This window comes from Vanessa tameamea, chromosome 7, assembly GCF_037043105.1.
Source record: "Vanessa tameamea isolate UH-Manoa-2023 chromosome 7, ilVanTame1 primary haplotype, whole genome shotgun sequence".
Classification (NCBI taxonomy): domain Eukaryota; kingdom Metazoa; phylum Arthropoda; class Insecta; order Lepidoptera; family Nymphalidae; genus Vanessa; species Vanessa tameamea.
The window spans coordinates 2084204-2099806 of NC_087315.1; the positions used below are offsets into that span (position 1 = coordinate 2084204).

The 15603-nt window shown below is 32.4% G+C and overlaps 3 protein-coding genes across 4 annotated transcripts in view; 2 read left to right on the forward strand and 1 right to left on the reverse strand.

Moving 5' to 3' along the window:
• LOC113400746 (TBC1 domain family member 5) overlaps positions 1-15603 on the forward strand; it is a 146863-nt gene that overhangs the window by 121310 nt on the left and 9950 nt on the right. The window contains exons 2-5 of one of the 2 annotated variants that reach the window (XM_064215302.1): positions 10469-10581; positions 10656-10729; positions 11056-11190; positions 11621-11720. In XM_064215302.1, the coding sequence (XP_064071372.1) occupies positions 10579-10581; positions 10656-10729; positions 11056-11190; positions 11621-11720 (312 nt within the window). In that variant the 5' untranslated portion in view covers positions 10469-10578. Of the gene's footprint in view, positions 1-10397; positions 10582-10655; positions 10730-11055; positions 11191-11620; positions 11721-15603 lie in introns of those variants that run through there. The other variant, XM_026640393.2, reaches the window with a different exon arrangement.
• LOC113400760 (transmembrane protein 181) lies at positions 1122-7141 on the forward strand. The gene is made up of 12 exons (XM_026640411.2): positions 1122-1457; positions 1555-1658; positions 2089-2247; positions 3601-3703; positions 4087-4240; positions 4574-4654; positions 5349-5448; positions 6008-6135; positions 6237-6383; positions 6454-6556; positions 6637-6861; positions 6941-7141. Exons 1-12 carry the CDS (start codon positions 1300-1302, stop codon positions 7075-7077), a joined length of 1599 nt encoding a protein of 532 aa, XP_026496196.1. The 5' UTR covers positions 1122-1299; the 3' UTR covers positions 7078-7141.
• LOC113400761 (uncharacterized) lies at positions 8235-9996 on the reverse strand. Its single transcript, XM_026640412.2, has one exon. It carries the CDS (start codon positions 9716-9718, stop codon positions 8306-8308), a length of 1413 nt encoding a protein of 470 aa, XP_026496197.2. The 5' UTR covers positions 9719-9996; the 3' UTR covers positions 8235-8305.

The following is a 15603-nucleotide window of genomic DNA, read 5'->3' on the forward strand; positions in this document are numbered from 1 at the left end:
TTTACAATAAATATAAACACGAAAAAATCATGAAACAATTCTTGTACATATTTTTTATGCTATCTGTGCAATAAGCTATACGTCCTAAGTTATGTTTTTTAATATAAATTATTTAATTGCATATTATATTTTGTTAATAAATATAAAGAAAATCTTCACTATTTTTCTTAGTTACTGCTGCATCATGTGTAATATTTGATATTTGATCTGTTAATGTTTAACACTTACAAACTACAGTATTACCTTACATGAAGTTCCGTTTTAATTGTTATTAATAATCTGAAGGAACTACTTGTATTCAATTTCAAAATGTCGCTAATTATAAGAAAGTTGTTTAAATTTCAAATCTTTGTTAAGCTTACATTGTGTTGTATATTGTAATTATGGAATAAAATCACATTGTATTTCGCAATATTATTTTTATTTAAATATCTATCCATATTATGAAAAATTATACCCATTTGAAAAGTTCAAATTGAATTCTTTGTATTTTTTGACTTTCATTGAGAACTTACTTTTTCTATTTTCTTTTAAAACTTGTTCATTTAAGAAAAAAACCCTACAAAAGTCGTAGTAAATTAAAGTATTACCATATTTAGATATATCATGTACTTAGACCTGTCCTATTTCGCTTATCGGAACATTATTATTAGATTTTTTTTAATATTAAATTATACACTTTTTTATTATTAAACAAATTGTGATTGTAGCAATTTTTATTATATCATAAATTGACTTATATGAAAGACTCAAGAATAACTCTTATAGTATGAAAAACTTACAGAATTTATGTTAAAAATAGCTTTTTTATAAATTCCTTACAAGTTTCTGTAAGATTTTCTCAAGTACACATCGATTATAGAGACGCAATTGTTTTTCATATGAAGTTAATAATTCGTTGCCAAATTTCTTCAAACCTTTCAAACTTGGGCGCCAGTCTCGTTATCTCTATAAAATAAAATCAATAAAAGCATAGACGATACCTATAATGCACTGCGGATTTCAGTTTTAAAATTTAATAAAAGAAATATTTTATTAATTGGTATTAAGTACATTATAAACGTTATTAATGTAAAACTATCATAAATTAGGAATACTCGAAATAGGTCATACAATGGGGACACGTCATTATCCAACATGGCGTCTTGGTGGCAAGCCCCGCGAAAATCAATAATGCTTGTAAACAAGTATGTGAGGAAACAATTCGCGTATTTAGCGTTTTTTACAACGCAAGTAATGTATAGTGCGTCTATTGCTTTATAATATATAATATATCGTTGTAAAATATAGTACAAACTAATGGCAATCATGGATACCGCAAATGTTGGATATTCTTACCATCTGCCTACAGGCGGATGGAACTACAAAATACGCAATACGCTGTCACAATTCAGTGATCTATTTAGCGAGTTTAATAAGTATATTGCACCTGCATATCACCACGACCGCTGTGAAAGGTAATTTATTTAAACGATTCATAGATATTTTTACTTAATACTTAACATACGTTTGACTGAAAAATAATATTCTTTTTTTTTTATATTGTCCTTTTAGATCTGTCCAAATGAGGATTTATTCGATGCACAAAGGGGAATTCGTGATGGTTTTTATAGCATTTTTTGCTTGCTTCGGTCTGGGTGTATTTATAGGATTAGCAGGTTGGCAAGAACACTTTTCAACTTACCCATGATCATTCATGTTTACATTATTATATATGATTATTAATAATAACATGTTTATCAATAATGGTTGCATTTATTTTAGAATTTACTATAAAATAAATTGTTACATATAATTTGAGATTTGCAGAATAGAAATAAAAAAATACCTACTGATTGCGACTGCACGCAGTAGAAATTAAAATATTTCCTTTACATTCCTAGATTACTACGCTTAATTATATATTACGACACATTTTTCACAACAAATTATAATGAGAAAACATTAAAAAAAAAATTATAACAAAGCTTAACTTTACTTCTATCTATATTTTGGAATCTACTAATACGTAGATCTTGACTTATTTACATATGAATATTCTGATGTGATTATTTACTAAGGTCATTTAACTTGAATCTAAACCCGTAGGTCCGTCCCCAACGTCCACTACGTCGGTGTCCGCCACGAGCGTGGTCACCAACTCCAGCGAGATATTCCGCGGACCCTTCCGCTTGCGGAGCCCGGCGCTCGGGGCGCGCGTGCAGCAACTCTGGCTGCTCGCCGAGATACTCACCGACAACAACGATGGCGAGTACCCTCCGACCGTCAAATACATCTAGACTATAACGACTAGAACGAGTCAATGATCATGTTGGCAATATTTAAGCCTAATAACATGAACGACATAAAAAATGAATGTTTCATCGAGACTTTAAGACGCGCAATTAAATAATATTACTCCCATCTATATTCTACCTCAATCTTATCCACCATCCATTATGTATTCAAGAAAGTTGTGTTCTCTCAAAGCCGGATTATTCATTAGGTCATGTTCTAAAGGCAACTGCTTAACGTCCCCAGTAAGAGATTGACCAAAAATTGTGAATGAAATTGTAGAAGCCAAATATATCTTTTCATTCATAATGTGATGGCATATACATATATAAATATATATATTTAAATAGTATATTTAAAAAATATATGAAAATAATTGCGTTGTGTTAAAAAAATATATATTTTAGGAAGCTAGGAAAAGTTAAATGGGCCCCGAGACGTGCTTTATAGAGCCCCAACATGGCTAATCCAGTCCTGAAAGAACACTGTCTTTACAATCTCCAATAAATAATTATTACAAGTACATATTCAAGATGGACGGTTCGGTTTTTATATAGAAGAATATTTCTGTAATGTGTTAATGCGTAGTAATCGCTTGGTATAGTGTTGCATGTGGATAGTCCACTATCGATAGTATTGCAAAAACCATTACTTGTAAACCATCGATAGTCCAAAATTATCGATACTATCAATAGTATCGCTACTACCAATAATATTGGTTATAGAGAGCTAGCGATACTATCGATACTATCGATAGTATCGCTAGTATTGATCAAAACGATACTATCGATAGTACTATCGATATCCCGAATATTTATAAATATTATATTTATAAATAGTTTCCGAGGTCAAGTGTCGATAGTCAATCTATCGATAGTTCTGCAACGCTGGCTTGGTATATAGAGTTGCAGGCGCCGGTATCAAACAAACGCCGCGCGCCCGTGCGGCGCCTACACTCGCGAATGTCGGAACACGAACGGCGTCTTATTTAAGAGAATACAGTAATTGACTCGATATGTATAACTTAGAATTAAAAAAAATGCCAATTAGATGCAGAAAAAAATATCAACTCCTAGAAATATTAAATAGGATTGTTTATTTCAATATGATTCAAATTAATTTTATAAGCAATATATTACTTACCTACTTTAAAATTTATTTAATGGTCCTGACTCAATTATAAAAAGGTTAAGGTCACAATCTAATCGCGAGCGAATAAAATGTTATCTCGAAGGACCTTGAGCAATCCGCAAATATCTTAAATAAAAATCATATATATTTATTTAAGTGTAATTTGCTCTATAAATGTTCCATTCCCTTTTTCAGAAGAGATATTTGATAAGAGTTTTCAAATAAGTATATCAATAGACGGCGTACTCAGTGATCACACGACCATTAATCTTATACCAGAGTCGGAGGCTACTAATAGGTAAGTACAAAGGGTAAATAAAAGTCATAGACATTCCAATTATACTAGCTTCCTAGGCAACAACTTCGTTGTCAAATATAATCTAAATATAAAATACCTCTTCTTCCTCCAATTGCTGGGCTAAGACCTCCTCCCTATTTTGAGAAGAACTTTTGGTATTTTTTCCACCATGCAGCTCCAATGCACCGCATTATCTACCGGATACACATGTAGAAACACCGCGGCGCATGAGATGGAATTATTAACACAAATTAAGCATATGAAAATTCGATGCTTTTACGATTTTGAATTTCGAATTAATTATCGGTTAAGATTTATGACCTCTATTATAATGAAGAAATACTGCTCACGTACACTATATTTTTTATTTTTTTTTATTCAAGGACCCAACATTTAAAATGCAAGAAACAAGTTTGTGAAGAAGTGATGGTTTTACATCTAGGTTCCTTAGAGTATACACATTACATTCTTAATATGAAATTCTACGGATTAAAAGAATTTCATAAGCGATACTACATACGAGAAATTGTATTTTATGTAAGTGATTATTTGTTTCAATTTTATAACACAGACTGTAGTGATAAGTATGAGGATTATTAATCTAGCGTGGCTATATATAAGGCCGCAGATCTCGAAGTCCTGGGTTCAAATCCCAGTTTATCTCGATAAAAAGTTATTGGGTTTTTCTATCGCAAAATATCAGTAACACCCCGGAAATCATGGTCACCAACATCATGTTAAATTTGAAAACAAATACAAACTTAATTGACAATACTTTGATTTGAATGAAATAGAATGTGATTTTTATCAACATATTGATACTACAAAAAAAAAAAAAACAATTTTATATTAAAATTTATATATTTCCAGTTTAAAACCTACAACCCAGCATTCACTCAGATGGAGACGTGGTTCCGGTTCATATTTCTTCTCACGACGTTCACAGTAGCCGTGAGTTGACCTTTTATTTGTTCAGTTAAATTGACGTCCTTGATCTAGGAATATACGAATGCAATCAAATGCTGGATTTTGTTCGTATTGATATTTTATAAATACACAAATTATTCAATACGCTAAGTAATATGCTCGGAGCTAAAACACTGCTTCAATGCGGGTTGGTGGAGACTAACATGATAATTTAGAAGCACTACTATGATCAAGAATATATTTTATCCAGACTATACAATTTAAACATTAAAATATTTATATCTGTGTATCGATAAGCTTTTCATAATTCAATAATAAAAACGAAAATCAAAAACTACCGTCAAAAAGCGAAAATGTCTGATTTTAAACTGTATGCTTATGATTACAAACATAGATAGAATTGTTTATTAACGCATCCCGACATCGTATTGTCGTAATTATTTTTTTTTATGTTAGACCTAGCACTAGCTCCGCGCAGTTTCACCGGCGTGCATACTTTAATTTTGTCCCGTGTATGTGTAGTCGTAACGTTATGTAATATATACATCTATATCAATAAATAGACGCTATCTTCAACAATAAACTATTCATATTTATAAGTAAACATACAAAATATAAAAAAGGTCCAGTAAGGTTTAAGTATTATTCAGAAAGTTTTACTTAAACAGGAAGCGAAAGGAAATGTCGCCCTAATACATTTAATTTTCTTAACTTCCAGTGTTGGTTCGCCCACACTCTAAGAAAGTATTCCACGCAAGATTGGGCCATCGAACAGAAATGGCTCTCTATATTATTGCCATTACTATTACTTTATAATGGTACGTATTTTTTTTTACTTTTATTATAAGTAGATTTTTTGCATAATATTTTGGCACAGTTTTCGCTCTATTCGCATTTATCATGGTTATTATGTATTAATATAATGTAAGTATTTACTGTTTAGTTATAGTTAAATTTTGTTGATTTATGTATTTGTTGAATGTGCGAGATACCAGTCTGTTTAAAGTTCGGCTTCTTGCATTTGTAGAAAGAAGAACTAAAACTTTATAAATATATTTTATAATATGTTTCATTAAAGACCGTATCTTTAGTCTAGACTAGCTTATATGCAGATCGAGGACCATTCAAATCGTAGGTTTGGTCAATAAATACATCTTGGACTTTTCCAAGAAGACTTTGTCAAGAAAATCGCAGTAACAGTCAGAAATTTGGATTATTTCACAATTGAACCCTCACGTAACCTGCACAGTTGACTATTCTCCTTGGAGAAAAGCCGCTGTGAACCAAATCAATCTGATGGATATTATCATCATCAGAAAATACAATATTATATACAGCTACGCAAAAATATGATATATTGTGATATTTCTTTGACAGATCCAATATTTCCGCTACGCTTAGTATCTGGAGGATGTTTCGCGCCTCTGCTGGATACAATTTTCCAAACGACATTCCTGGCATGCGTACTGCTGTCTTGGCTCGCACTTTATCACGGCCTAAGACAAGTAAGATTATTAGTTCATTCATTATAATGAACCGATTTAAATGAATGAATGAACCGATGAACTTCACACTCGTTTACCTAATAATTACCTGTACATTTCAGAATGAAAGAGGTTTTGTATCGTTCTACCTGTTCAAAGTGATCGTGGTAGGACTCATGTGGGTGCCCGCCATGGTGGTGGCGGTATGGCAGAAGTATTACGCGTACTATGACCCCACATTCAACTATTATATGAATCCTAATTACCCTGTAAGTGTCAGGATCATGTTTTTATATCTAATTAAATGAATTTCTCATTAATTTTATCATTTTGTTTCAGGTAGTAAAAATCATGTTCTTCGTTGCTGTTACATTATACTTCCTATATTTGCTCGTACTTATTATTAAAGCTTATAGTGATTTAAGAAATATGCCATTTTTTGGTAAGAAAAAACATCTAACATTTTAATTTTATGTCGCAAGTATTTAACATATTTTTCGTGACTAGTTATTTTTGTTCTAGACATCAGACTGCGATGCCTATCGATAATCGTTGGTACAGTCACGTTTATTACTACGATACTGGCGCTCCACTCTTGGGGGCCGGCCGCCTTGCAGGACCACTGGGCTTCCCAGCCGAAAGTGCATTACGACACTTCCGCGCCGTTCATGGCTTTATACGGCCTTTTTAACTTCAAGATGTATATATTAGCTTATTTATTCTCTCCCGGAAGTGGTTCTATCCATGGTAACTTTCGATATATATGTAATTAATATTCATATGTTTAATTAAGTTTACTGTGATAATATTTAATCTTTTTTTCTAGAAACTGCTATTACCAAAGATAATCCAGCTTTTTCTATGATCAACGACTCAGATGAAGAAGTTATCTATGGCTCTGATGAAGAAAGTAGACGTCCTCTTAATTCGCATTCTCATAGAGCCAACAGTGAAGATATATGATTAATTATGTTTTTCAGATATTATGTAATTTTTCTTGTTATAAAATAGAAAATGAAAGACTTCACTTTTCCTTTATTTCTATTCCAATATAGTACAATATCGATTGTTCCTTAGCTATATACAATTCTCTTAGATAAGATTACGAAAAAAAAATACAACTTAATTTTTATCTGCTGAATAGATATTTGTCAATCTAAGTAAAGAAAAGCACTTTTACGACACTTTAACAAAATTAACTCAATACTTCACCTTGAGCTTGAGTCTAATCATAATTAATACGAGTACCAAAATTAATACATCAAGTGACATTTCTTTGTTTAAATTGACATTTGGGTTGCCATAACATTAAGATTATTATAAACAAGTAAATAAAATAAAGTAACTACTAACCAATAGGCACTTTCGTTTTGTAGCAAAAACTTATTCAAATGTCTATCTGGTTTTACCTTACACCGGCTACCATTCGCCATATTTATATTTCTTTATATGTCATGACTGACTCTTAGGATTGCGAAATGCGAATAAGTATTGCTGTTTAGTATTTTATTTTAAATTTTAAGGCCTCAATGGTCAATGACGTAAGGATGAAGACATGATACGAACACATTTTAAGTCTTAGTTTTAAATATTTACGTCAAAAAATGTCAAAAATGACTAAATCATTGTAAATGTTTTCCCAGCACTTTTACAAATAACGTCAACACAATACATCAAAAATTTGAACATGAGTAATTATTTATACCGATTATATTGCAACTATTAGTGACGTTGTGTTCCCAAATTGAGTATTGATAAGAAACAGATTTTAATTTAAAGTATGTTAACAATTAACATGTAACATAACATATGTATGTTTTAAAATAATGTGCCTACAATATAATTTAATAAAAAATTTAATTCAATGATTGCATAAAGTAGCCTGTTCAAAATTAATCATAGACAATGAGTTTCTTAAAAATACTGTTCATTGAATATTAAATAATATACACAATAAATACGAGTTTAATAAAAAATGTGATCTTTTGCATTTTTTTAAAGTATAGTTCATTTATTCGTAAATTAAAATTGTCATCATTTCAAAAACGTCATGATCGTCATTTTGTACAGCCCTTAACATAAAAACTGTTTTCTATTATATTGTGAAATAAAACATAACATGAACATTAAAATTTTAATCAGGAAGATAATAAATAATTGTCAGCATAATGTAACTACATTAAACATTACATTAATCTAATGCTATAGTTTGTAAATTGTTCAGAGTATGAGCTATTAATATAACAGGGTGAGGTTGCAATATAAGGGAGGAGAGAGGACGCTGGCGAGCACCACAAGGCTCTGCTGGAAGGGCTTGTGGTGTTGCCGCTGTCCTACGTAATACTGCCCCACCCCTCATCACACAAGTCACTCCAGCCCTTGGATCACAATTCTCATTAACAATGGGGCTTTCATCATCTGAGCACAGATCAATCACTTCACAATCGTTATCTACTCTTTTGAGAGGATCACAACTCTTCATTTCTATGTCGATAGCTTGGTCCGTGTCAAGCCCGTCCACAAACACTATGTCCTTGTCTCCATTACATTTCATCTCAGACTCCCTTTGCAAGTTTTCAATATATTCCTGAATCTTCTCCATTGACATTCTGTAGACATCCACTGTCAGAGGTCTGCATTGTAAAAGCAATAACTGGCTATTGAGATCGAGTATTTTTTTGTTTCTCTGATTAGGGAACACATGCCTTCGTTGCCAATAATCAATAGGCCTCCTGTATCTGATGGGGAACTGTTGATTTTTGCTTTTACTAACTACATTTTTACTAATTGGTGTTGAGGTACAGCAATATCGTTCTATCCTGTCTCTGGAATAGCTGGTGTCCCTCTGAGCATTTATCTTAGCATTTTTCATGTAAGCCAGAGATGAAAAAGGATATGGAGGACCTCTATCAATATTGGCTGCAGTTCTTGCATTTTTGGGACGAGAATCACCTTCAATACCCTTTGAACTTCTATCCTCAAACTTTTCACCAACTGGCAGTAGCTTCAATGCTGAAAGAAATTCAGGTAAACCTCCACTACATGTACTTGATGGTATATTCTCATTGTTACATAGCCTTTCATGTGCTGTTAATACTTCTAAGTTATCAAAATGACTGTCACAGTTGTCACAAAGATAAATATCGGCAGATTTGACTTGTGGATCACTTTCGTCTAAGGGTGTCTCTCTGTCATAGAAAAGGTTCTCATTCCTAAAGGTTACTAAAAGGCGACTGCTAGGGCGATAATACAGCGAAGTCGTATGGTCGCGGTTATCGACATACCTTAGCCTCTTTCGCGGGTACCGGGCGAGCTGAGCGGAAAAAACCAAGAGAAAAGCACTCTTATGATAATCGTAGCATCTTTTGACTAAATGCTTCAACCTCGCTTCCCAATCATTTGGTACTTCGCTTGGTTTAACAAAAGGATGAGTAAATACTACATCATTTGGCCACCAAGGAGGCTTTCGGATATCTTTCGCAGTGTCGTGCCCCCAAGAACATGTCACCATGAATGTTATGAACTTCTCTAACTCGTCGGCACTGATTTTTGATAATGCCGTTGGATTCCCATTAGCGAAGAGCAGCGGCAAATTGGCAATCATGTTTGCTGTTGCTTTATGGTCATCGTAGTCGGAGAACCAGCGCTTGCGATCTCACTCCGCTCCACACAATAGCGAGATTATTACGCGCCATGTCAACTATAGACACCAACAACATGATAACACCCAAACATTTGATTGACTTTAATGGTAAACTTCCCAGATCGCTTTTGGATTTCAAAAACTTATCTCAAACTCAAAATACTCAAAAATGCACAAACGCGTTCGTTAACTAAAAAGAGAAAGACAACCATTTCACAGCCACAGACTAGTTTTGCAGTTCTTTTGATTTGAAGAGAAAATTAAAACATGGCAATAATAGTTAGTCCTAAAAGCAATTTTTATAGAAAATCGATATCTCATTTCTCTTTATCTATTTTTTCTAATGTGATATTTTTATCATAATTTTTATCTTCTTTACCTATTGTTTTATGTATATTTTGAAGTCAATATCAGTTAGAATAAAGTATTTTAATTTTTTTATAACAATGACAGTTTTATATACAACATACAGTATAATTTTACTCATGATTAGGGATACCGAAAATTAAATATTTTTTTAAAATATTGAATTCATATTGAACAACATAAATTTTACATATAATATTAAAATAAATCTCGCCGAAATCAGTTTTGTTTGAAAATACAAAATATGTCATGTGTGTGTCAGTGTCACGTTCGGACTTCGTTCAGCTGTGAGCAGTGTACTTAGTGGATCTGTGTGAAATTATCAAAACACAAGTTAAAAAGAAGTAATATTTTGTAAAAGTAACGAATGAGTTTTTCATTTTAACTTTAACATTCACTATCACGTATTATGTGAAACAATAAACACTATGATCGTTAAGTAAACCTGTAAAATTATGGTGATTATAAACTCGATTATTTTTATTATTATTTTTGTGTTGTGACTCAATTATGGACTCTTACTTTTTTGTAGGAACAAAATAATACAAACGGCTCGGGCTCACCGAGTTCCCCTTCAAAACCTTATATCGAGGCCAGCGACTACGAGTAAGTACAAACAATTTCATTATCAAATATTTCTTTTACTTTTTCTTTGTCATTGGTTCCTTGATATTCGCGAATGTTTATCTAAACATTACTATTTATATTTTGATAGCAATTAGCTTTAATAATTGTATTTTATCAAAGAAAGATTTTTCTAAATTAATAGAATTAAATTAAAAAATTTGGTCTTGATTATTTATTAAAACAAGAATTTAATGAGCTTATGTTGACAAAATAAATAAATTGAATTACCAAGAAGTTTTTATGTAATGCTCAAAAAACTTAATTGTTTAGACATTTTTTTTATTAATTTTGTTATATATTCTAAGTCTACAGTTTCCAACATGGAGCATGGAGTACTTGAAGAAGGCTGCAGTGGAACACAGATTAGTTCGCCCAAGAAGTTTGGCTTGGGCCATATTGCTCAATGCTGTTCCTCCACCTTCAGAAGACATTTTAATGAGGTAGAACCATACTGCAAATCATTACAAAATTGTTATCAAATTTTAAGTTCATAAAATATATTAGACCTTTGAAAAATTAAGGAAGATTTTGGTTTTGTAACTGTCAAAATAAATGTTTCTAAATATTTAGTAAAATTTTGAAATGGACTACCTGTCATATAATCCACAGACTAAACTGATGAATCTAATGGGATTAAGTTTTGCTTAGAAATTCCTTATGGAATATAGATGAGCACAAAGGATTGATTTTTCAAAATTCATCTCCTATGGGGGTTTAATGGTGGATGCAAAATTCTTTCAATTTATATGCATCAATTGAATAAAACATATTGGATTTGTTATTGGAAAATTATTTTTCATTATTTCATTTAGATTTTTTTTTCTATCCAAAAGCTTAATATTAAAATGATAAGTTTATTCATAATTGCAGCATAAGAGGACACAGAAACTTTTATGATGATTTGAGGAAGAAAATGTCCATGGATCCACGGGGAGTAATTGGGGATGATCCACTTTCACAAAGAGAAGAGGTAATTTTTTTTTATTATGTATATAAGGAAAGTTCTTTTTCCTTTGACACCTTCGACAAGTCCATTTGCCAAAGGTACAAAAGAAATATAAAAAAATAAGCGAGTAAAGAGTTCTCTAAGCTTTTTGCTGTAAAATAAATGTATTTCAATATTGTCTGCTTTGAAAGTGGTGATGGAAGAATAATATTATGTTGAACAAGTAGTTTTCTGTTTTAAATAAGTCAACAAAAATTAAAGCTATTAAGACTACACTCTACACAACATAGTCCAAATGATTTTATTACAACATCTGAGTAGGAGGAAACCTAATTTGTTTCATATGAAAGTTCAAGACTTTTTTAACTGTTTTGTGTTGATAAATGAAAATGAGTTATTTATAATTTATCTGTATTCCACAGTGTTACAGAAATTTAATGTATAATTACATTTAGCTTATATTATATGCCACATAAAATTACAATAATAAAATTTAAAAAATAATACAGCTTAACAGAGGAATAGAATGAAAATACATAGTATAATTATGGTCACTGAAAATTATCAAAACTTTAGAATATACTAGCGACTCGCCATGGCTTCGCACGGGTGCAATGCTGATACTAAAACATTCACAGTTTTTCAGTCATTATACAGTAGAAATATGTCTATGTCCCTTCGTTTTAAATCTGTAATATCTTCGAAAATATTCATTTCAATTACATGCTGTAAAGGGCCATATTGGTCTTTATTAAATTCACAATGTATTTAAGGTACCTAATTGGATAAGGTTTAATGCTGTATTGCTTAAAATCGCTTCGAAATTAAGCCATTATTTCTGTTGATATTTAGGTGGAAATAAATAAACGACTATTTAGAAAAATGCAACGAACGTATATCGTTAGTACAAAAGGTTACAAGCTTACATGTTAATCACCGATTAAGAAAAAGAAATAAAATAAAAGTTGTCAACTGATAACGATACAAATAAGGTTGCGTTCTTATATGCCAACACTCCCCACAGCAAACCTATTTTATTGATACAAAACAAATGTTTTTCGAAAGTAGTACCTTTAGTCAAGTTATCGGCTACCATGTTACAACCGTTTACAAATTTAAATTTGACTTTAGAATTAATAATGTTTTCTCTAAGAAAATGTAAACGAATATTTATATGTTTAGTTTTTGGTTTATAGCAGTCTGTTGATGCCAGTTTAATTGCACTTTGGTTGTCACAATGGATGAGTAGAGCGCTGTTCTCGCCTTGACCGAGCTTGAAGATATCTCATAATCCTTTTTATTCCAAGCCAATGTTGATTTTCTGGATTATTACAGTACTGGCTCAACTCGTTAACCGCATAGGTAATATCAGGTCTCGTGATATGTGTCAGATATATCAGACATCCCACTGCTTCCCTGTATGGAATATTTTTGTTTCCATCTTCAGGATTTTTCTCGAATTTTGCATTCACCTCTATCGGAGTACAAATTGGTTTACATTAAACCGGTCAATACTAGGTTAACATATTTTTCTTGATCTAACATAATCATACCTGCCTCTCGGTTCCTATTTATGTTCATGCCGATACAATTCTTCATTTCACCTAGGTCTTCCATGCTGTATTCTCCTTTTAACTTGTTTTTAATTTCTGTTGCTTTATCCTTATTATTTGTGAATATCAAAAGATCATCCACCCACACTGCAATGTATATAGTTGTAGACTCATTTACTAAATAATAAATACAGGGATCCACATGCGATCTTTGTAAGCCAATTTTTAATAAAATATTATTCAATTTAAGATTCCACTGCCGGCTAGCTTGTTTAAGTCCATAAATTGATTTATGTAAAATACATACTTGATCAATTTCTTTGTAGTATTCTGGTTGTGACATGTATATCTCAGCATCAATGTCACCCAGAAGAAAAGCACTTATAGCATCCATCTGAAACATTTCTAAATCATACTTCGCAGCCAGTGAAAATAAAAAACGAACAGATGTATATCTTCCAACAGGAGCATATGTCTCATCATAGTCACTTACTTTTCTCTGACCATACCCTTTGATAACCAACCTTGCTTTAAAGCGGATAATCTCACCTTTTTCATTTGTTTTAGCTTTATAAACCCATTTACACGGTAAGACTTTCTAGGTGTGTCTTCAGGTACAACTGGTATCAACCAGTGACCAAGATTTGTTTCGTCTTCTTGCATAGCCTTTTTCCATTGATCAGCGTGAGATGATGATAAGGCCTCGTCCGCTGTTTGAGGATCATTTAATTTAAGTACTGGACAGAAGTAACTAATCATCTGTTTCTGCATACTTAACAGTTCTCCGTGGACGTAAATTTATGTGTCTTATTGGTGACTCGAGATCGATCGATTGCTCTGGTATGTATGATGAATCGTCATTCTCGCCAGACTGGTAGTCCTCGCTTGACTCACCAGTTAAATGACCTGTGCCGTCCTCTAATTCTTCTTTACAGGTTTCTTCAAGTGGCTGTATTTCTGGACTGTTGTTTGTGGATGTACAAGGTAAGTATATATTATTATCATATTTTTTCACATTTTCTAAAAATACTACATCTCTACTTTTTATGATTTTATTGGTATCTGGATCAAATATTCTGTATCTTTTAGTAGATGCACAATAAACAACAAGCAATAACTTTCTGGATTTGGAGTCTCATTTTAGCCGTTTTTCTTTTGGAACTTGTGTCCTAACTTCGCAGCCAAATACTTTTAAATTAGACAAGTCTGGTTTCTTACCAGTCCACATCTCCATAGGAGTTTTATTATTTATTGATCTTGCAGGTGATCTGTTAATTATATATGCTGCCGTTGCAAGGGCCTCTGCCCAGAACTGTTTTGTAAGCTTAGCATCAAACAACATACATTTTGCTCTTTCCAGCAGGGTCCTGTTCATCCGTTCAGTAAAACCATTCTGCTGGGGTGAATACGGAGCACTTGTTTGATGATCAATCCCATGTTTGTTCAAGAAGTTTTCAAATTTTCTATTGCAATATTCTTTTCCATTATCAGAACGAATTGCTTTTATATTTCTCTCATGTTCAATCTCTACTTTATTTTTGTAATCTTTGACAACTTCTACAACATTCAATTTATTTTTCAAAAAATAGACATGAACTCCTCTTGTGTAGTCATCTATGAAAAGATTCTTGTTCCATTGGTCCACATAAATCAGTGTGGATAAGCTGCAGTGGTTGTGATCACCTTGAACCAATGCTCTTGAAGGGCAATCTGGTCTGTTTCCCCGAGAGACAGATAGTACAAATGATAGGACCTTTATTTTTGTCTGAAAATGACTGAACTCCCTCAGCACACTGTGGCAGCTTGTTAACATCTGAAAAATTCAGGTGTCCCATGCATCTATGCCACAGAACAAAATCATTTAAGTTATCTGAACAAGAAAGGTTAGAAAATACCTCTCTGTGTGTGTTTAATAAATACAAATTGTTTACTTGTGTAGCTGAACACATAGGAGCTTACCATTTTTATCATAGATATCACAACCTTCATCTCTGAAAATTACATTACAGCCATTTTTCACCATAGCACTGACTGACAGGAGGTTTGCAGCAAGTTTAGGTATGTATAAAACTTGTCTTACCTGAATTTTACTTTCTTTATTATCATTAAGCAATAAATTGACCTTACCCATACTTTCCACAGGTAGCGGTGTCTTACTGGCAACAGTAGGTGGGTATCGGTGGACTTGTAACATCATACATCCAATCACATTTATTTGTCATATGCATGGAGGCACCCGAGTCCACATACCACAAGTCCGGATTTATTGTCTGAGGAGATGCTGAAAAAGCTGCAACAAAACCTTTGTTTCTTTCTGTATTTTCTATATTCTTCTTTTTCGGTGCACGACAATT

Coding starts and splice junctions, on each gene's coding strand:
- LOC113400761 (XM_026640412.2), bottom strand. CDS start 9,718: ATGATTGCCAATTTGCCGCTGCTCTTCGCTAATGGGAATCCAACGGCA.
- LOC113400760 (XM_026640411.2), top strand. CDS start 1,300: ATGGCAATCATGGATACCGCAAATGTTGGATATTCTTACCATCTGCCT. Junction 4,241..4,573: donor TACGAGAAATTGTATTTTAT/GTAAGTGATTAT, acceptor ATATATTTCCAG/TTTAAAACCTACAACCCAGC. Junction 6,136..6,236: donor TTTATCACGGCCTAAGACAA/GTAAGATTATTA, acceptor TGTACATTTCAG/AATGAAAGAGGTTTTGTATC.